The sequence below is a fragment of the Ischnura elegans genome, chromosome 4 (assembly GCF_921293095.1).
Source record: "Ischnura elegans chromosome 4, ioIscEleg1.1, whole genome shotgun sequence".
Taxonomy (NCBI): Eukaryota; Metazoa; Arthropoda; class Insecta; order Odonata; family Coenagrionidae; genus Ischnura; species Ischnura elegans.
In genome coordinates, this window is record NC_060249.1 from 14,613,751 (window position 1) to 14,635,961 (window position 22,211).

Below are 22,211 nucleotides of genomic sequence, written 5' to 3' on the forward strand. Positions count from 1 at the left end.
TCCGTAATTTTATACGTAGATATATGTACATGAATTATAAAAATACATGTTTTTCAACAAGATTGATTTAGTTTGTTTAAGATGTGAAAAGGAAAATTATAGAGTATCTACTCCCTTGAGCTTTGTTGATACACATGTTGAAGAGTTATGCCTCAAAATACATTTTCAAATACCTAATATAAAATTGTTTATTATTTAAATTAATCCAAGTATAATAATCACAGACAAAATTTTATCATTATCATGGATGAAGGCATACTTTGTTGAAGCCTAGGTTGGTTAAGAAACATCTGTGGACCATACAAAATGTTGTCATTTTTCGATTACCTTGACCTGTCATCTCCCCAATATGTTTATTCCACGATATACCATCATGGAGTCTTACTCCGATATTTAACGGATTCTACAACAGTGTACATGGGTAACCTGAACGATATAACTCTGTCGAAAGGAGTTATTATTTCCAGAAATTCATTACAACGTACTTTTCTTCAAATTTTACTTCGACTACCATGCATCGGGTTTTTTCTTGATTAATTAATTAACTTTTGTGATTGGCATAACTCTCTGAGCAATAATTCATGCTAATGTATTTGTTACAATAAATCGAAAGATATTTTATTCAATGAGATTCGGTTAAAATGTATTTGTTTTAGATATGAAAATAAATTATGATAAGTCATTTCTCCCATGGGATAACTTGCAAATGAGGAGGTTCAAAGCACATTTCCCAACTCTTTACTCTTACGTTACTTAAAATTTAAAACATAAATTCATTTTTACAAATGTATTTTCATAGCGACACAGAGGTACATTTCCTGCAGTTTAGAGACTTTATTGTTTAGATTCCTTGACTAAATTTTAATTAAACGTCCAAACCTTATAACTGTTCTGCAACGGATCAACCAGCTTCCCCAACTAACAGATACCTACCACTATTAAAGAATACAATCGGTTTATTTACTAAATTATTTCCATAAAAATAAGATCAAAAGACCGAAAACATTGCCAAAGTATCAAAAGAATAAATGAGGAATACTGGAGAGTAATATCACATAAACCGAAAATACATGGCCTACGTGGAATTAACGTGAATGTTGAGAGGAAAGCTGTACTATCTCTATGTTGGTAGCACTGCAAATAAGTGAGTAGTACGGTGCGCAATGTAAAATGTAAGAGTGTAAAGTAACATTGGTTAATAAACAGTTATTAAGTACCATGTGACCATGTCTGAACATAACAGTGGCGACGAGGATGGGATACACAACGATTCATTAACTGTAATGGCTAATCAAAAGTTTTCCATCAACATTAAGCCTTTTAATGAATCTGAAGTGTCATGGTCAACTTATGTTACGGTACTAAAACATCAGTTTCGCGCGCAAAATGTTCCTCCAGAGAAGCAAGTGGATTTATTCCTTGGACATGTAGGATTTAACACTGTGGAGTCGCTGATAAATATTTTACATCCAGTAGAACCAGGTACGAGAACATTTGACGAGTTATGTCGTGAGTTGGGGCGCAGATTGGAACCCGAACCATCGTCAATTCGCTCTCGAACGGTGTTTGGTCAGAGGATGCAGCAACAGGGGGAAACAGTAATGGAATACATAAGCGCTTTAAAAGTGTTGACCAAGCATTGTAAGTTCAATGAAACTTTAGGAGATCGCCTCAGAGATCAGTTGGTGGTAGGTTTGAAGTCAGAACGTATCAGGCAGAGATTGTTTGAAGAAGGTGATAATTTGAGCTGGGCCAGGGCTTCTGAGATAGCACTTTCCGTGGAAGCAGCAGTGAGATATGCTTCTGAAGTGAATCAGAACCAAAGTGTGAATAAAGTTCAATTTAAACCTAAGTCAGCCGCTCGACGGCAAGATGGAGTGGTACGTGAGAAGGCTGCAACTATGACCAATCAACTGACGTGTTATTGTTGTGGTGAAAAGGGGCATACCAGACCTAGATGTCCCAAGAGGAAATCTACCTGTGAAAAGTGTGGGAAAAAAGGTCACATTTCTAAGGTTTGCTATGATCGCAACGATACCCGGAACAATAAGGCGATAGTGAACTCCCTGGAGGAACAAGGAAGTTCGGATTCAGAAGAAGATGACAAGGACAGCTTATTTTGTGATGTGGTGGTAACTAATTCTGGTAATAAGAAAACCACTTCAAAAGGAAACCACGTGAAAGGTATTTCTAATTGCTGTAAAGCTTCCAAGGTTGGTCTTGTTTCTGAAAGTAAGGTAAATCCAAACATTCGAAATCGATATAAACGGAAAATTAAACAAAAGGATGCGTGGTATCTAACCATAATTGTTGAGGGAAAGCATGTTCCATTTGAAAATGATACTGGTTCCGCAGTTACCCTAAACTAGTCAAACTCTCAGTTTTATGAAACATTTCCTGACAAACTCTTGAAACACAGTAATGTGCATCTGAAAACCTACACAGGAGAAAGAATAATTCTTGTGGGGGAATGTCTGGTAGATGTTAGAGTTAAAAATATCAAGAAAACCCTAATGCTATATGTTGTAGAAAATGATTGTAAACCCATTGTGGGTAGAGATTGGTTAAAAGAAATTCCTGTGGAATGGGAAATAGTGCAAGGAAAGGTAAAGAAAATTGAGAGGGTTGGAAACAATCTGGCTTCATTGCTGGAAGAGTATGAAACATTGTTTGACATCAAACCAGGGGTTTTAAAAGGTATTGAGGGGAAACTCTGGCTAAAAGAGGATGCCAAACCAAAAGCAATGAAGTTCAGACATCCACCCTATGCGTACAAACCCCTCATTGAAAAAGAAATAGATCTAATGGTAAAACAGAACATCTTAGTGAAAGTAGATAACAGTGAATGGGCTACCCCAATTGTTCCAAGACCTAAGGGAGTGGATAGAGTAAGAATATGTGGGGATTTTAAGGTAACTTTTAACCCAAATTTAGTGGTTCCCCAATATCCATTACCAAGAATAGAGGACATTTTCAGTCATCTTGAGGGTGGGAAGAAGTTTACCAAGTTAGATCTAAACTCAGCATATCATCATCTAAAGATGAACAAGGATTCACAAGAAATTCTAACAATCGCAACCCACAAAGGACTGTATCAATATACAAGGCTAGCGTTTGGTATTGCTTCTGCTCCTGCCATATGGCAACAATGTATGGATCAGATACTTACAGGGATACCGAATTGTTTCTGTTTTCAAGATGATATATTAACGAGTCGATTGGGTGCTTGAATTCTTCAAGCGGGTAATTAGGAGGGTGGGAACATTGTTGTGTCACGTGTTGTCGAGCATTGTGTCCATAAGTGTTAAAAATATTCAAAAATTTCCCTGCCGGTGTTTGAAAGGGTAAGGAACTTAATTGTTAACTTTTAAAATTATTTGTTATTACCAATTTGATTTCATTTGGCGGATAGTTCATTATTTGAATAGGCTAAGTTTAGCGCTGAGACATAATTGGAATAAGGTTTTTAAAATTTCAAGACAGTGATGATTTTGTGGTTATTTTTCTACTCTTAAAGTCCAAAAGCGTTGTGGTAAACGAAACTTGAAAATGAAACGCAGATTCCTTAGATAAATATATAAAGATGTACCACTCGCAAAACATATGTCCATAATGCAGTGTGTAAAATACTAAATTGTAACGATTCCCCAAATTTCTTTGGTACTAAAAAATAGTTATTCTCAAGATATTCCAATTTGAAAAAAATAGCTTTGGTATATTTGCTATCATTATCGTATCGAATTATCAAGTATACTGACACGTGTATTGAAAATTCGCAATCCTGTTCCAGTCTTCGATCCTCAACCCTAAAATTCCTGGTCAACTATGTACGTGGATAGAAAATCCTGTATGTAATAACGATTCGATATATTTTAAGAAAAAGCATATTCAATATATATAGATCGTGAGACTACACGCAAAGCATATTTCCATTGGGCATTGTGAGGAAGACCAAGATGTACCCATTCACCAAATTTCATTGGTCCAACGTAAATACTAATCATGTTATGCCAATTCGCGTATTTGCTACAATTATCGAATCGATGTTTCGATAAAACTGCTATCTGCACTGTAATATCCGCAATGACGTAGATTTTAATTCCAGTTAATAGAAATCTTCTCTATATTTCCTGGTCAACTATGTCCTTGGATGTAGAATCCTATATGTTATAGCAATTCGACATATTTTAAGAAAAAGTAGATTCGATATATATCGAACGTGAGACTAAACACAAATAATATTTCAATTGGGCATTGTGAGGAATCCCAAGATGTACCCATTCACCAAATTTCATTGGTCCAACGGAAACACAATTGAAGTTATGCCAATTAACGTTTTTGCTATAATAATCGAATCGATCTTTCGATTATACTGACATCTGCACTGTAAAAGCCGCAACGATATTGATTTTATTTCCACGCCATGGTCATATTCTATATAATTGCTGGTCAACAATGCCCGTGGGTGTAAAATCCTAAATGTTATAGCTATTCGATATAATTTGTGAAAAAGCAGATTCGATATGTATCGAATGTGAAACTACATTTAAAACATATTTCCATTGGGCAATGTGAGGAATACCAAGATGTACCCATTCACCAATTTTCATTGGTCCAACTTATATACTAATCCAGTTATGCCAATTTGCGTATTTGCTATAATAATCGATTCGATCTTTCGATTATACTGACATCTGTAATGCAAAATCCGCAATGACATTTTTTTATATCCAGTCTATGGTCATCTACTATATAATTCCTGGTCAACAATGCCCGTGGGTCTAAAATCCTATATGTTATAGCTATTCGATATAAATTGTGAAAAACCTGATTCGATATATATCGAATGTGAGACTACATGCAAAACATATTTTCATTGGACATTGTGAGGAATAAAAAGATGTACCCATTCAACATATTTCATTGGTCAAACGGAAACACTATTGAAGTTATGCCAATTAACGTATTTGCTAGAATAATCGAATCGATTCTTCGATCATACTGACATCTGTACTTTAAAATCCGCATTGCTTTTGGTTTAACTTACAGTCTATGGGTATCTACTGTATAATTCCTGGTCAAATATGTCCTTGGATGTAAAATTCTATGTGTTATAGCAATTCGATATATTTTAATAAAAATTATATTCGATATATATCGAGCGTGAGACTACATACAAAACAAATTTCCATTGGGCATGGTGAGGAATACAAAGATGTACCCATTCACCAAATTTCATTGGTCCAACGGAAACACAATTGAAGTTATGCCAATTAACGTATTTGCTATAATAATCGAATCGACTTTTCGATCATACTGACATCTGTACTTTGAAATTCGCAATGTTTTTGGTTTAATTTCGGGGATATGGGTATCTACTATGTATTTCCTTGTCTACTATGTCCTTAGATGTAAAATCCTATATGCTATAGCAATTCGATATATTTTAAGAAAAAGTAGATTCGATATATATCGAGCGTGAGACTATATACAAAACATGTTTCCATTGCGCATTTTGAGGAATACCATGATGTACCAATTCTCTAAATTTTATTGGTCCAACGTATACACTTATCATTTAATGCCAATTTGCGTATTTGCTATACTAATCGAATCGTACATTAGACACTGCTGACATCTGTGCTGTGAAATCCGCAATCCTATTGATATCCCTTCTATGGTCACTCCCTTATCCCTGCCTTCTCTAATATCCCCGCTTTCAAAATTTCGCCTATGTTCTTATATTGGTGACGTATATAGGGCGATGCGTGTATTTCTTACGGGGACCTAATGCAAAAAGATATAAATTCATATTGATATATCTTCGTTAGGAAACAATACTCATCTAAATAATTAATGTGTACGCATAATTCATTTCTTCCCTTACATATTTTTTTAATTTTTAACCCCGTAACTATGTAAATAGGTCTGAAAAATGGCTCAATTGAATGCAACCTTTTATCGATCATAACTTCGACTCTAATCGCTCGATTCGCTTGATTTAACTTTTGTCGAAGAGAAGACATTAACAGTAGTATTATATATGACTTTCACATTCATGCCTTGATTTAGAAAAAAGTTATTAGCGATTTAAGCGTAACCAAGGAGATTGGTATCGATATAACTCGCGCATGAATAGATCGAGCGAAATGGTCATCTTTGCAAAAGTTGACCATTTTGATAAAAGTATTACTCTGAAAATTTCATTTCTCTAGCTTAAACGGTTGCTAAGATATTCAAGATTGCATGCTCCACAAAAAAATGGCGACAATGATTTTTCGCGTGCAGGACATTTTTCGGAATTTAATTATGAATAACCCAAGAGGGATACGGAGAAAATGAGCTCAAACGTGAGGGTTCGGAGAACCCTCTAACGGTTTTTCCTAAAGAGTCCAAATTTTCATATGGCACATGTCTCAAGGCTGAAATCCGAGTTTGAAAATTCGCCCATCACGACAATGTTAAATCGAAATCGTTTATTCCTCGGAATTGTATCGACGTACGAAAATTCCAAGATAGCCAAAAAATTAACCAAAGAATTATCTAACTTTTTGGCAAAGGAATTTGTCGTACGATTATTGGAAGTTGGTCAAAAAAATTCCCAAAGTTTTCCCATAAGAAAAGCATTGAGAGCATTCAAACAGTAATAAAAAATACTAAATATCAATTCGTCGCTATGCCAAACACACCAAAAAATCGACCAAAAAATCTAGTCCATGTCCACTGAATATCATATTCCTCGGACGATTAAAAGTACGAAATTAAAGCGAAAAAGTCGTAGTCCCATAAGGCTCCCATGTTAATTCAAGTCGATATATCTCGGAAACTAATCGACTTTTTAAAGTTTTCAGATTTTTCCTCCCGATGAATTTTTTTTTACTTTCACGTCCAATATTCCATATACCCACAAATATCACAGTTTTGGCTACTAATTTGTGTCAATCACCCAATCAATCAATTACTTTCCCACTTTATATATGTAACGAGTCGATTGGGTGCTTGAATTCTTCAAGCGGGTAATTAAGAGAGTGGGAACATTGTTGTGTCACGTGTTGTCGAGTATTGTGTCCATAAGTGTTTAAAATATTCAAAAATTTCCCTGCCGGTTTTTGAAAGGGTAAGGAACTTAATTGTTTACTTTTAAAATTATTTGTTATTTTCAATATGATTTCATTTGACGGATAGTTCATTATTTGAATAGGCTAAGTTTAGCACTGAGACCTAATTGGAATAAGGTTTTTAAAATTTCAAGACAGTGATGATTTTGTGGTTATTTTTCAACTCTTAAAGTTCAAAAGCGTTGTGATAAGCGAAACTTGAAAAAGAAACGCAGATTCCTTAGATATATATATAAAGATGTACCACTCGCAAAACATATGTCCATAATGCAGTGTGTAAAATACTAAATTGTAACGATTCCCCAAATTTCTTTGGTACTAAAAAATAGTTATTCTCAAGATATTCCAATTTGAAAAATAGCTTTGGCATATTTGCTATCATTATCGTATCGAATTATCAAGTATACTGACACGTGTATTGAAAATTCGCTATCCTGTTCCAGTTTTCGATCATCAACCCTAAAATTCCTGGTCAACTATGTACGTGGATAGAAAATACTGTATGTAATAACGATTCGATATATTTTAAGAAAAAGCATATTCAATATATATAGATCGTGAGACTACACGCAAAGCATATTTCCATTGGGCATTGTGAGGAAGACCAAGATGTACCCATTCACCAAATTTCATTGGTCCAACGGAAAAACTATTGAAGTTATGCCAATTTACGTATTTGCTATAATAATCGAATCGACTTTTCGATCATACTGACATCTGTACTGTAAAATCCGCAGTGCTATTGGTTTTACTTTCAGTGTATGGGTATCTACTACATAATTCCTGGTCAACTATGTCCTTGGATGTAAAATCCTACCTGTAATAGCAATTCGATATATTTTAAGGAAAAGTAAATTCGATTTATATCGAACGTGAGACTACATACAAAAAATATTTCAGTTGAGCATTGTGAGGAATACCAAGATGTACCCATTTACCAAGTGTCATTGGTCCAACGTAAATACTAATCATGTTATGCCAATTCGCGTATTTGCTACAATTATGGAATCGATCTTTCGATAAAACTGCAATCTGCACTGTAATATCCGCAATGCCGTGGATTTTAATTCCAGTTAATAGAAATCTTCTCTATATTTCCTGGTCAACTATGTCCTTGGATGTAAAATCTTATGTTATAGCAATTCGATATATTTTAAGAAAAAGTAGATTCGATATATATCGAACGTGAGACTAAACATAAACAATATTTCAATTGGGCATTGTGAGGAATCCCAAGATGTACCCATTCACAAAATTTCATTGGTGCAACGTATATACTAATCAAAATATGCTAATTTTCAGCATTTGCTATAACTATCGAATCGATCTTTCGATTATACTGACATCTGTACTGTAAACTCCGCAACGATATTGATTTTATTTCCACGATATGGTCATCTTCTATATAATTGCTGGTCAACAGTGCCCGTGGGTGTAAAATCCTAAATGTTATAGCTATTCGATATAATTTGTGAAAAAGCAGATTCGATATGTATCGAACGTGAGACTACATGCAAAACATATTTCCATTGGGCAATGTGAGGAATACCAAGATGTACCCATTCACCAATTTTCAAGCGTCCAACGTATTTACTAATCCAGTTATACCAATTTGCGTATTTGCTAAAATAATCGATTCGATCTTTCGATTATACGGACATCTGTAATGTAAAATCCGCAATGACATTTTTTTAATATCCAGCCTATGGTCATCTTCTATATGATTGCTGGTCAACAATGCCCGTGGGTGTAAAATCCTATATGTTATAGCAATTCGATATATTTTAAGAAAAAGTAGATTCGTTATATATCGAACGTGAGACTAAACATAAACAATATTTCCATTGGGCAATGTGAGGAATACCAAGATGTACCCATTCACCAATTTTCATTGGTCCAACGTATTTACTAATCCAGTTATGCCAATTTGCGTATTTGCTAAAATAATCTATTCGATCTTTCGATTATACTGACATCTGTAATGTAAAATCCGCAATGAAATTTTTTTATATCCAGTCTATGGTCATCTACTATATAATTCCTGGTCAACAATGCCCGTGGGTGTAAAATCCTATATCTTATAGCTATTCGATATAAATTGTGAAAAAGCAGATTCGATATATATCGAATGTGAGACTACATGCAAAACAAATTTTCATTGGGCATTGTGAGGAATATAAAGATGTACCCATTCACCAAATTTCATTGGTCAAACGGAAACACTATTGAAGTTATGCCAATTAACGTATTTGCTATAATAATCGAATCGATTTTTCGATCATACTGACATCTGTACTTAAAAATTCGCAATGTTTTTGGTTTAATTTCTGGTCTATGGGTATCTACTATATATTTCCTGGTCTACTATGTCCTTAGATGTAAAATCCTATATGCTATAGCAATTCGATATATTTTAAGAAAAAGTAGATTCGATATATATCGAGCGTGAGACTATATACAAAACATGTTTCCATTGCGCATTGTGAGGAATACCATGATGTACCAATTCACTGAATTTCATTGGTCCAACGTATACACTTATCATTTTATGCCAATTTGCGTATTTGCTTTAAAAATCGAATCGTACATTCGACTATACTGCCACCTGTATTGAAAAATTCGCATCCTATTTTTAACCCCTCCATTCGATGGCCATTCCCTTATCCCTCTCTTCTCTACTATCCCCGCTTTCAAAATTTCGCCTATGTTCTTATATTGGTGACGTATATAGGGCGATGCGTGTATTTCTTACGGGGACCTAATACAAAAAGATATTAATTCATATTGATATATCTTCGTTAGGAAACAATACTCAACTAAATAATTTATGTGTACGCATAATTCATTTCTTCCCTTACATATTTTTATAATTTTTATCCCCGTAACTATGTAAATAGGTCTGAAAAATGGCTCAATCGAATGCAACCTTTTATCGATCATAACTTCGACTGTAATCGCTCGATTCGCTTGATTTAACTTTTGTCGAAGAGAAGACATTAACAGTAGTATTATTTATGACTTTCACATTCATACCTTGATTTAGAAAAAAGTTATTAGCGATTTAAGCGTAACCAAGGAGATTGGTATCGATATAACTCGCACATGAATCGATCGAGCGAAATGGTCATCATTGCAAAAGTTGACCATTTTGATAAAAGTATTACTCTGAAAATTTCATTTCTCTAGCTTAAACGGTTGCTAAGATATTCAAGATTGCATGCTCCACAAAAAAATGGCGACAATGATTTTTCGCGTGCAGGACATTTTTCGGAATTTAATTATGAATAACCCAAGAGGGATACGGAGAAAGTGAGCTCAAACGTGAGGGTTCGGAGAACCCTCTAACGGTTTTTCCTAAAGAGTCCAAATTTTCATATGGCACATGTCTCAAGGCTGAAATCCGAGTTTGAAAATTCGCCCATCACGACAATGTTAAATCGAAATCGTTTATTCCTCGGAATTGTATCGACGTACGAAAATTTTAAGATAGCCAAAAAATTACCCAAAGAATTATCTAACTTTTTGGCAAAGGAATTTGTCGTACGATTATTGGAAGTTGGTCAAAAAAATTTCCAAAGTTTTCCCATAAGAAAAGCATGGAGAGCATTCAAACAGTAATAAAAAATACTAAATATCAATTCGTCGCTATGACAACCACACCAAAAAATCGACCAAAAAATCTAGTCCATGTCCATTGAATATCATGTTCCTCGGGCGTTTAAAAGTAAAAAATAAATGCGAAAAAGTCGTAGTCCCATAAGGCTCCCATGTTAATTCAAGTCGATATATCTCAAAAACTAATCGACTTTTTCAACTTTTCAGATTTTTCCTCCCGATGAATTTTTTTTTACTTTTACGTCCAATATTCCATATACCCACACCTATCACAGTTTGGGCTACTAATTTGTGTCAATCACCCAATCAATGAATTACTTTCCAGCTTTAAATATGTAACGAGTCGATTGGGTGCTTGAATTCTTCAAGCGGGTAATTAGGGAGGTGGGAACATTGTTGTGTCACATGTTTCCGAGTCATGTGCCCATAAGTGGTTCAAAAAGCGAAAGAAACACTCAAAATATCGTTTTGACTGATTGAAATATGCGGGCAATTCGCTCATTCACTGTCAACAATACTTAAGACCTTCTTAGTAACCACGGTGATCATTGCTTCGTGGAACCGTTTTGATATGAATGATTTACGCAATGTAGAAAAATATATAGTGTACGATAAATGAACTGATGAAATGTAACAGATTTTTCTTATTTTAGCCCTTACCCTAGGATTGTATCACCTCCATTTATGATTTTTAACCTTTGAATACAGCAGACTTAAAGAAATTAAATACATCATTATTTCCTAAAATAATCGATTCTATCTTTCGATTAAACTGCCTTCTACACTTAAAAATCCGCAATGCTGTATATTATAATTCCAGTTAATAGTTATCTACTCTATAATTCCTGGTCAAAAATGCCTGTGGATGTAAAATCCTAAATGTTAAGGCAAATCGATATAAATTGGAAAATGAAGATTCGATATATATCGCATGTGAGACTATATACAAAACATATTTCTATTGGGCATTGTGAGAAATATAATGATATACCAATTCCCAAAATTTCTTTGGTCCAACTTATATAGCAATCAAGTTATGCCAATTTGCGTATTTGCTATAATTATCGTATCGATCTTTCGAATATACTTACATCTGTACTTTAAAATCCGCAATACTATTGGTTTAACTTCCAGTCTACGGGTATATTCTATATGATTCTTGGTCAACTATATCCTTGGATGTAAAATCCTAAATGTTATAATAATTCGATATCTTATAAGAAAAAGTAGATTCGATATATATCGAACGTGAGACTATATACAGAACATATTTCCATTGGGCATTGTGAGGAATACCAGGATATACCCATTCACGATATTTCATTGGTCCAGCGGATATAGTATTGAAGTTATGCCAATTTACGTATTTGCTATAATAATCGAATCAATTTTTCGATCATACTGACATCTGTACTGTAAAATCCGAAATGCTATTGGTTTAATTTAAAGTCTATTGATATCTACTATATAATACTTGGTCAACTATGCCCTTGGATGTAATATCCAATTTGTTATAGCAGTTCGATATATTTGAAGAAAAAGCATATTCGATATATATCGCACGTTAGACAACATACAAAACATATTTCTGTTGGGCATCGTAAGGAATACCAAGATGTTACCAATCGCCAAATTTCATTGGTCCAACTGGTATACTTTTCAAGTTATACCATTGTGTGTATTTGCTATAATAATTGAATCGATTTTTCGATCATACTGACATCTGTACCGTAAAATCCGCAATGCTATTGGTTTAAAATCCAGTGTATGGGTAACTTCTTTAAAATTCCTGGTCAACTATGTCCCTAGATGTAAAATCCTATAGGTTATAGCAATTCGATATCTTTTAAGAAAAAGTAGATTCGATATATATCGAACGTGAGACTACATACAAACCATTTTTCCATTGGGCATTGTGAGGAATACCAGGATTTACCCATTCACGATATTTCATTGGTCCAGCGGATATAGTATTGAAGTTATGCCAATTTACGTATTTGCTATAATAATCGAATCGATTTTTCGATCCTACTGACATCTGTACTGTAAAATCCGAAATGCTATTGGTTTAACTTTCTGTCTATGGGTATCAACTATATAAAACCTGGTCAACTATGCCCTTGGATGTAATATCCTATTTGTTATAGCAGTTCGATATATTTGAAGAAAAAGCATATTCGATATATATCGCACGTTAGACAACATACAAAACATATTTCTGTTGGGCATTGTGAAGAATACCAAGATGTGCACATTTGCCAAATTTCATTGGTCCAACGGGTATACTTTTCAAGTTATACCCATTTGTGTATTTGGTATAATAATTGAATCGATTTTTCGATCATACTGACATCTGTACTGTAAAATCCGCAATGCTATTGGTTTAACATCCAGTGTATGGGTAACCTCTTTGAAATTTCTGCTCAACTATGTCCCTAGATGTAAAATCCTATATGTTATAGCAATTCGACATATTTTAAGAAAAAGTAGATTCGATATATATCGAACGTGAGACTGAATACAAAACATACTACCATAGAGTATCGTGAGGAATACCAAGATGTACCTGTTTACTAAGTTTCATTGGTCCAACGTATATACTTATCAAGTTATGCCAATTTGCGTATTTGCTATACTAATCGAATCGTACATTAGACACTGCTGACATCTGTACTGTGAAATCCGCAATCCTATTGATATCCCTTCTATGGTCACTCCCTTATCCCTGCCTTCTCTAATATCCCCGCTTTCAAAATTTAGTCTATGTTCTTATATTGGTGACGTATATAGGGCGATGCGTGTATTTCTTACGGGGACCTAATACAAAAAGATATAAATTCATATTGATATATCTTCGTTATGAAACAATACTCATCTAAATAATTTATGTGTTCGCATAATTCATTTCTTCCCTTACATATTTTTATAATTTTTATCCCCGTAACTATGTAAATAGGTCTGAAAAATGGCTCAATCGAATGCAACCTTTTATCGATCATAACTTCGACTGTAATCGCTCGATTCGCTTGATTTAACTTTTGTCGAAGAAAAGACATTAACAGTAGTATTATATATGACTTTCACATTCATGCCTTGATTTAGAAAAAAGTTATTAGCGTTTAAAGCGTAACCAAGGAGATTGGTATCGATATAACTCGCACATGAATCGATCGAGCGAAATGGTCATCATTGCAAAAGTTGACCATTGTGATAAAAGTATTACTCTGAAAATTTCATTTCTCTAGCTTAAACGGTTGCTAAGATATTCAAGATTGCATGCTCCACAAAAAAATGGCGACAATGATTTTTCGCGTGCAGGACATTTTTCGGAATTTAATTATGAATAACCCAAGAGGGATACGGAGAAAGTGAGCTCAAACGTGAGGGTTCGGAGAACCCTCTAACGGTTTTTCCTAAAGAGTCCAAATTTTCATATGGCACATGTCTCAAGGCTGAAATCCGAGTTTGAAAATTCGCCCATCACGACAATGTTAAATCGAAATCGTTTATTCCTCGGAATTGTTTCGACGTACGAAAATTCCAAGATAGCCAAAAAATTAACCAAAGAATTATCTAACTTTTTGGCAAAGGAATTTGTCGTACGATTATTGGAAGTTGGTCAAAAAAATTCCCAAAGTTTTCCCATAAGAAAAGCATTGAGAGCATTCAAACAGTAATAAAAAATACTAAATATCAATTCGTCGCTATGGCAACCACACCAAAAAATCGACCAAAAAATCTAGTTCATGTCCATTGAATATAATGTTCCTCGGACGTTTAAAAGTACAAAATTAAAGCGAAAAAGTTGTAGTCCCATAAGGCTCCCATGTTAATTCAAGTCGATATATCTCGAAAACTAATCGACTTTTTCAACTTTTCAGATTTTTCCTCCCGATGAATATTTTTTTACTTTTACGTCCAATATTCCATATACCCACAAATATCACAGTTTGGGCTACTAATTTGTGTCAATCACACAATCAATCAATTAGTTTCCCACTTTATATATGCTAACGAGTCGATTGGGTGCTTGAATTCTTCAAGCGGGTAATTAGGGAGGTGGGAACATTGTTGTGTCACATGTTTCCGAGTCATGTGCCCATAAGTGGTTCAAAAAGCGAAAGAAACACTCAAAATATCGTTTTGACTGATTGAAATATGCGGGCAATTCGCTCATTCACTGTCAACAATACTTAAGACCTTCTTAGTAACCACGGTGATCATTGCTTCGTGGAACCGTTTTGATATGAATGATTTACGCAATGTAGAAAAATATATAGTGTACGATAAATGAACTGATGAAATGTAACAGATTTTTCTTATTTTAGCCCTTACCCTAGGATTGTATCACCTCCATTTATGATTTTTAACCTTTGAATACAGCAGACTTAAAGAAATTAAATACATCATTATTTCCTAAAATAATCGATTCTATCTTTCGATTAAACTGCCTTCTACACTTAAAAATCCGCAATGCTGTATATTATAATTCCAGTTAATAGTTATCTACTCTATAATTCCTGGTCAAAAATGCCTGTGGATGTAAAATCCTAAATGTTAAGGCAAATCGATATAAATTGGAAAATGAAGATTCGATATATATCGCATGTGAGACTATATACAAAACATATTTCTATTGGGCATTGTGAGAAATATAATGATATACCAATTCCCAAAATTTCTTTGGTCCAACTTATATAGCAATCAAGTTATGCCAATTTGCGTATTTGCTATAATTATCGTATCGATCTTTCGAATATACTTACATCTGTACTTTAAAATCCGCAATACTATTGGTTTAACTTCCAGTCTACGGGTATATTCTATATGATTCTTGGTCAACTATATCCTTGGATGTAAAATCCTAAATGTTATAATAATTCGATATCTTATAAGAAAAAGTAGATTCGATATATATCGAACGTGAGACTATATACAGAACATATTTCCATTGGGCATTGTGAGGAATACCAGGATATACCCATTCACGATATTTCATTGGTCCAGCGGATATAGTATTGAAGTTATGCCAATTTACGTATTTGCTATAATAATCGAATCAATTTTTCGATCATACTGACATCTGTACTGTAAAATCCGAAATGCTATTGGTTTAATTTAAAGTCTATTGATATCTACTATATAATACTTGGTCAACTATGCCCTTGGATGTAATATCCAATTTGTTATAGCAGTTCGATATATTTGAAGAAAAAGCATATTCGATATATATCGCACGTTAGACAACATACAAAACATATTTCTGTTGGGCATCGTAAGGAATACCAAGATGTTACCAATCGCCAAATTTCATTGGTCCAACTGGTATACTTTTCAAGTTATACCATTGTGTGTATTTGCTATAATAATTGAATCGATTTTTCGATCATACTGACATCTGTACCGTAAAATCCGCAATGCTATTGGTTTAAAATCCAGTGTATGGGTAACTTCTTTAAAATTCCTGGTCAACTATGTCCCTAGATGTAAAATCCTATAGGTTATAGCAATTCGATATCTTTTAAGAAAAAGTAGATTCGATATATATCGAACGTGAGACTACATACAAACCATTTTTCCATTGGGCATTGTGAGGAATACCAGGATTTACCCATTCACGATATTTCATTGGTCCAGCGGATATAGTATTGAAGTTATGCCAATTTACGTATTTGCTATAATAATCGAATCGATTTTTCGATCCTACTGACATCTGTACTGTAAAATCCGAAATGCTATTGGTTTAACTTTCTGTCTATGGGTATCAACTATATAAAACCTGGTCAACTATGCCCTTGGATGTAATATCCTATTTGTTATAGCAGTTCGATATATTTGAAGAAAAAGCATATTCGATATATATCGCACGTTAGACAACATACAAAACATATTTCTGTTGGGCATTGTGAAGAATACCAAGATGTGCACATTTGCCAAATTTCATTGGTCCAACGGGTATACTTTTCAAGTTATACCCATTTGTGTATTTGGTATAATAATTGAATCGATTTTTCGATCATACTGACATCTGTACTGTAAAATCCGCAATGCTATTGGTTTAACATCCAGTGTATGGGTAACCTCTTTGAAATTTCTGCTCAACTATGTCCCTAGATGTAAAATCCTATATGTTATAGCAATTCGACATATTTTAAGAAAAAGTAGATTCGATATATATCGAACGTGAGACTGAATACAAAACATACTACCATAGAGTATCGTGAGGAATACCAAGATGTACCTGTTTACTAAGTTTCATTGGTCCAACGTATATACTTATCAAGTTATGCCAATTTGCGTATTTGCTATACTAATCGAATCGTACATTAGACACTGCTGACATCTGTACTGTGAAATCCGCAATCCTATTGATATCCCTTCTATGGTCACTCCCTTATCCCTGCCTTCTCTAATATCCCCGCTTTCAAAATTTAGTCTATGTTCTTATATTGGTGACGTATATAGGGCGATGCGTGTATTTCTTACGGGGACCTAATACAAAAAGATATAAATTCATATTGATATATCTTCGTTATGAAACAATACTCATCTAAATAATTTATGTGTTCGCATAATTCATTTCTTCCCTTACATATTTTTATAATTTTTATCCCCGTAACTATGTAAATAGGTCTGAAAAATGGCTCAATCGAATGCAACCTTTTATCGATCATAACTTCGACTGTAATCGCTCGATTCGCTTGATTTAACTTTTGTCGAAGAAAAGACATTAACAGTAGTATTATATATGACTTTCACATTCATGCCTTGATTTAGAAAAAAGTTATTAGCGTTTAAAGCGTAACCAAGGAGATTGGTATCGATATAACTCGCACATGAATCGATCGAGCGAAATGGTCATCATTGCAAAAGTTGACCATTGTGATAAAAGTATTACTCTGAAAATTTCATTTCTCTAGCTTAAACGGTTGCTAAGATATTCAAGATTGCATGCTCCACAAAAAAATGGCGACAATGATTTTTCGCGTGCAGGACATTTTTCGGAATTTAATTATGAATAACCCAAGAGGGATACGGAGAAAGTGAGCTCAAACGTGAGGGTTCGGAGAACCCTCTAACGGTTTTTCCTAAAGAGTCCAAATTTTCATATGGCACATGTCTCAAGGCTGAAATCCGAGTTTGAAAATTCGCCCATCACGACAATGTTAAATCGAAATCGTTTATTCCTCGGAATTGTTTCGACGTACGAAAATTCCAAGATAGCCAAAAAATTAACCAAAGAATTATCTAACTTTTTGGCAAAGGAATTTGTCGTACGATTATTGGAAGTTGGTCAAAAAAATTCCCAAAGTTTTCCCATAAGAAAAGCATTGAGAGCATTCAAACAGTAATAAAAAATACTAAATATCAATTCGTCGCTATGGCAACCACACCAAAAAATCGACCAAAAAATCTAGTTCATGTCCATTGAATATAATGTTCCTCGGACGTTTAAAAGTACAAAATTAAAGCGAAAAAGTTGTAGTCCCATAAGGCTCCCATGTTAATTCAAGTCGATATATCTCGAAAACTAATCGACTTTTTCAACTTTTCAGATTTTTCCTCCCGATGAATATTTTTTTACTTTTACGTCCAATATTCCATATACCCACAAATATCACAGTTTGGGCTACTAATTTGTGTCAATCACACAATCAATCAATTAGTTTCCCACTTTATATATGCTAATAACTGGTAGTTCCGATTCCGAGCACTTGAAAAATTTAGAGTTACTCTTTCAAAGACTACTAGAAAAGGGATTGACCATAAACAGAAACAAATGTATTTTTATGGCTGAGTCTGTAGAATACTGTGGACACATTATCGATGCCAAGGGGATACACAAAACAAATAAAAGAATCAAATCAGTAACAGATTGTCCTCGACCACAGAATGTATCAGAGGTAAAAGCATTTTGTGGTTTTGTTAACTACTACAATAGATTTCTGCCTAAAATTGCAGAGGTTTTGACTCCCATGTATAAACTCTTAAAAAAAGGAACCAAATGGCATTGGTCTCATGAATGTGATAAGGCTTTTAAGAAGGCAAAACAATTGGTGGCATCTGACAAAGTTTTAGTACACTACAACCCAAATTTAAATGTAGAATTAGCATGTGATGCCTCAAGTTATGGCATTTCAGGGACATTATCGCATGTATTTGAATCAGGGGACGATAAACCCATCTCTTTTGCATCAAGGTTACTAAGTGACAGTGAAAAAAATATGCCCACATTCATAAGGAGGCTTTGGCCATCATATGGGCGATAAAAAAATATGATCGCTACCTCTGAGGTAGGCACTTTACAATTGTAACAGATAGCAAACCGCTTGCTTCTATGTTTAATCCTGCTAAAGCTGCTTCTACCATTGCGGCAGACAGGCTGCAGAGGTGGGCATTGTTTCTAGCCAACTATGATTACAGTGTGAAATACAAACCAACACACAAACACGCCAATGCAGATGGGCCATCGAGGTTACCAGCAATGGATGAGGAGGATGATATTAATTGTGATGTTGAGGACATGTGTAAAGTAAATCTGTTGGAAATGGATTTAAGTCCTGTAACCAGTGAGGAAATTAATAGGGAAACTAAGAAAGACAGGGTATTGTCCAAAATATTCCATTGTGTTATTTCAGGATGGCCTGAGACCATTTCAGAGGAAACTAAACCTTATGCCAGGAATAAGCATAATTACTCAATAATAGATGGTTGTATTACAATGCATGGAAAAACTGTAATTCCAAAAGTATTACAGGGCAAAATTTTGAATGAATTACATGAGGGGCATATGGGGGTAGTGAAAATGAAAGCGGTAGCAAGAGATTTTGTATGGTGGCCTGAGCTTAGAAAAGACTTAGAGAATATTACAAAAACATGCACAGGTTGTCAAATCACGCAAAATTCTCCGAGTTACTCAAAAAAACATCACTGGGAATGGCCATAATATCCTGGAATAAGATGGCATTTGGATTTTGCAGGTCCTTTACAGGGTAGTATGTATTTAATTGTCATTGATGCGCATTCCAAGTGGCCTGAAGTGTTTAAGATGAAAAATATAACAACAGATAGCACAATAGATGTACTGCACACACTCATTGCTAGGTGGGGCATTCCAAAAACTATTGTCACTGATAATGGGCCTCAGCTAACTTCCAGTGAATTTAAGAAATTTTGTCATGAAAATGGTATTCGTCATTTATTTACAGCACCTTATAATCCATCCTCCAATGGATTGGCTGAAAGAGGGGTGCAAACTTTCAAAAAGGCTCTCACTGCAGCAACTAATGATAAAGGGTCAAATAATCAGAAGCTGCAGAGATGGCTTCTCAAGTATCGTTCTACCCCACACTGTTTCACTGGGAAACCACCTGCAGAATTGCAAGTGGGGAGACAACTTCGAACAAAATTAACTATGTTGAAACAAAGTTTCTCTGAGGTATTGAGTAATAAGAAACACACAGATGTATGTACTTATAAAGTATATCATCCTGCTGATTTAGTGAACATCTTAAACTATGGAAAAGGGGACAAATGGATAAATGGAGTGGTTGTGAAACCCATTGGTAATAAGATGTATGTAATATGTACTAGTGAAGATGTATATTGTGTTAGGAATTTAAAACAGATCCTCTCCAGAGAGGAAGGTGACGGTAGAACCCCTATGAAGAACTTAAAAGACTCAAAGACTGCTCATACTAGTGGAAGTCAGGTTTCAGATCGTGAGAACTATCTAAAAGGGGATGGAGTTATAGATTTAGGTTGTGAACATCTACTCAAATCGGCTGTGAGTCCACAGCCACCAGCTGGTGATAGTGGTTTCAAGGAATGCATGGATACATCAATAACACAGGCTGATTCATGTATGGATTCTGAATGTAAGAGCTCCCAAAGTGATCTAGTGACCCCTAAAACTCCTGAAGGTGGGACTACCCAAATTTCACTCAGACGTAGTCAAAGAGTGAAGAAACCCAAGATAGTGTTTGATTTGTGACTTTAATTTTTGTTAATGCTGGTATTTGTAACCAAATTTTGTTTGAAGGTATGACATTAAGGTTTTTCTTTTTTTGCAAGGAGGGAGGTGTACTATCTCTATGTTGGTAGCACTGCAAATAAGTGAGTAGTACGGTGCGCAATGTAAAATGTAAGAGTGTAAAGTAACATTGGTTAATAAACAGTTATTAAGTACCATGTGACCATGTCTGAACATGTCCTTTTCAAATAAAGCTGGCTCTGCCTGTCTATTACCCACGGGGGATTCGACAACAAGCCGCACCGTAATGAAAATATCTTCAGCGTTCATCACCATAATGCGCTACAGGGAAATATTTTAACGGATGCAGTTACATTATCCATGAAAACACCAATCTCGTGAATTCCCGGCGTAATTTGAAAATCATTCCATTATATCCCTTGGAGTTATTTGAGCCAAACTTCGAATGGAATATGATAATTGTCACACATATCGAATAATATGATTACCTACTTACAGTGTCGATCAATTTCAGGTTGAATGAGAGTTAGGAAACGTTCAATTTTAACGTAAGCACATTTATTACTATCATTCCTCGCTCCCTGGTATGCAAAAATAAGCATTTGACAAACCCCACCACCCCAAGAGCTCACGTTAAGATTTCTCGATATTTTTATATCCGCTTTCTGTGGAAAATATCAAATGTTGATGGAGACTTTCGCGGGGTGGTGCAGCATGCGTAGCAAGGTTTTCGGGTTGACCTCCGCGTCGTTTCATCTTCATGACGACAGTTTCGTCGGCGTTTCAGATGGCGTCTTCAGGTACGAAGTATTTGATGCAGGTTTTTGCCCGTCTTATATAGGCCTTGGTTTGGGCTAGGTGCGTTCTGATTGGTCCGTTTGGGTAAGAGTCTCTTCCAGGTGTTAGAGAGCGAATAGCTGTCCTCCCTGTTGAATGTGGATGTTTTCGCTACTTCGATAGCCTCTGTACGCATTGTATATCATTGTATTTTATATTGCTCTCATGTTTTCATTCATAGCCCTGATGATGGTTTTGAATAAACTGAAGCGTTGGCTAACAAATTTTTTGCATCATATACATTTGACCTATACTCCAAGAACTATTTTACCATTAAGTAATGTATACATATAGTAAGACATAGGTTTTAAGGTGAGCTATGGGTAGTAACATAAATTTTAAATTTGCTTCAAAACAAAAAATTGTGCAAACTTTGACAACTATTTTCCAGACATGATAAGTGCTTGTAAAAACATAATATCGTTCTTAACGCTATATGATCACTGGCCAACAATCCTAGGATTGGTTTGACGCAGGTCTCCACTCAGTTCTCCTTTCAGCTAATCTTTTCACACCTACGTATTTATTCTCTTTCACATCTTCTTCACTTGTTCCATATATTTTGTTCGAGGTCATCCTTTTCCGTTCTAGCCATCTACTTATCCCTCGGCGATTGTCAACATCAGGGCATCATGTCTCAAGATATG

At 34.8% G+C, this 22,211-nt stretch overlaps 1 protein-coding gene across 1 annotated transcript; it reads left to right on the forward strand.

Annotated features, from left to right (window-relative positions):
- The first annotated feature begins 1,226 nt into the window (after window positions 1–1,226).
- LOC124157220 lies at window positions 1,227–20,727 on the forward strand. Its single transcript, XM_046531773.1, has 3 exons — window positions 1,227–2,232; window positions 19,112–19,303; window positions 19,943–20,727. The coding sequence occupies exons 1-3, from the start codon at window positions 1,227–1,229 to the stop codon at window positions 20,725–20,727; spliced, it is 1,983 nt and encodes a 660-aa protein (XP_046387729.1).
- The last annotated feature ends 1,484 nt before the right edge of the window (window positions 20,728–22,211 follow it).

Coding starts and splice junctions, on each gene's coding strand:
- LOC124157220 (XM_046531773.1), top strand. CDS start 1,227: ATGTCTGAACATAACAGTGGCGACGAGGATGGGATACACAACGATTCA. Junction 2,233..19,111: donor GGTTGGTCTTGTTTCTGAAA/GTAAGGTAAATC, acceptor CCATTGCGGCAG/ACAGGCTGCAGAGGTGGGCA. Junction 19,304..19,942: donor GGATTTAAGTCCTGTAACCA/GTGAGGAAATTA, acceptor ATTTATTTACAG/CACCTTATAATCCATCCTCC.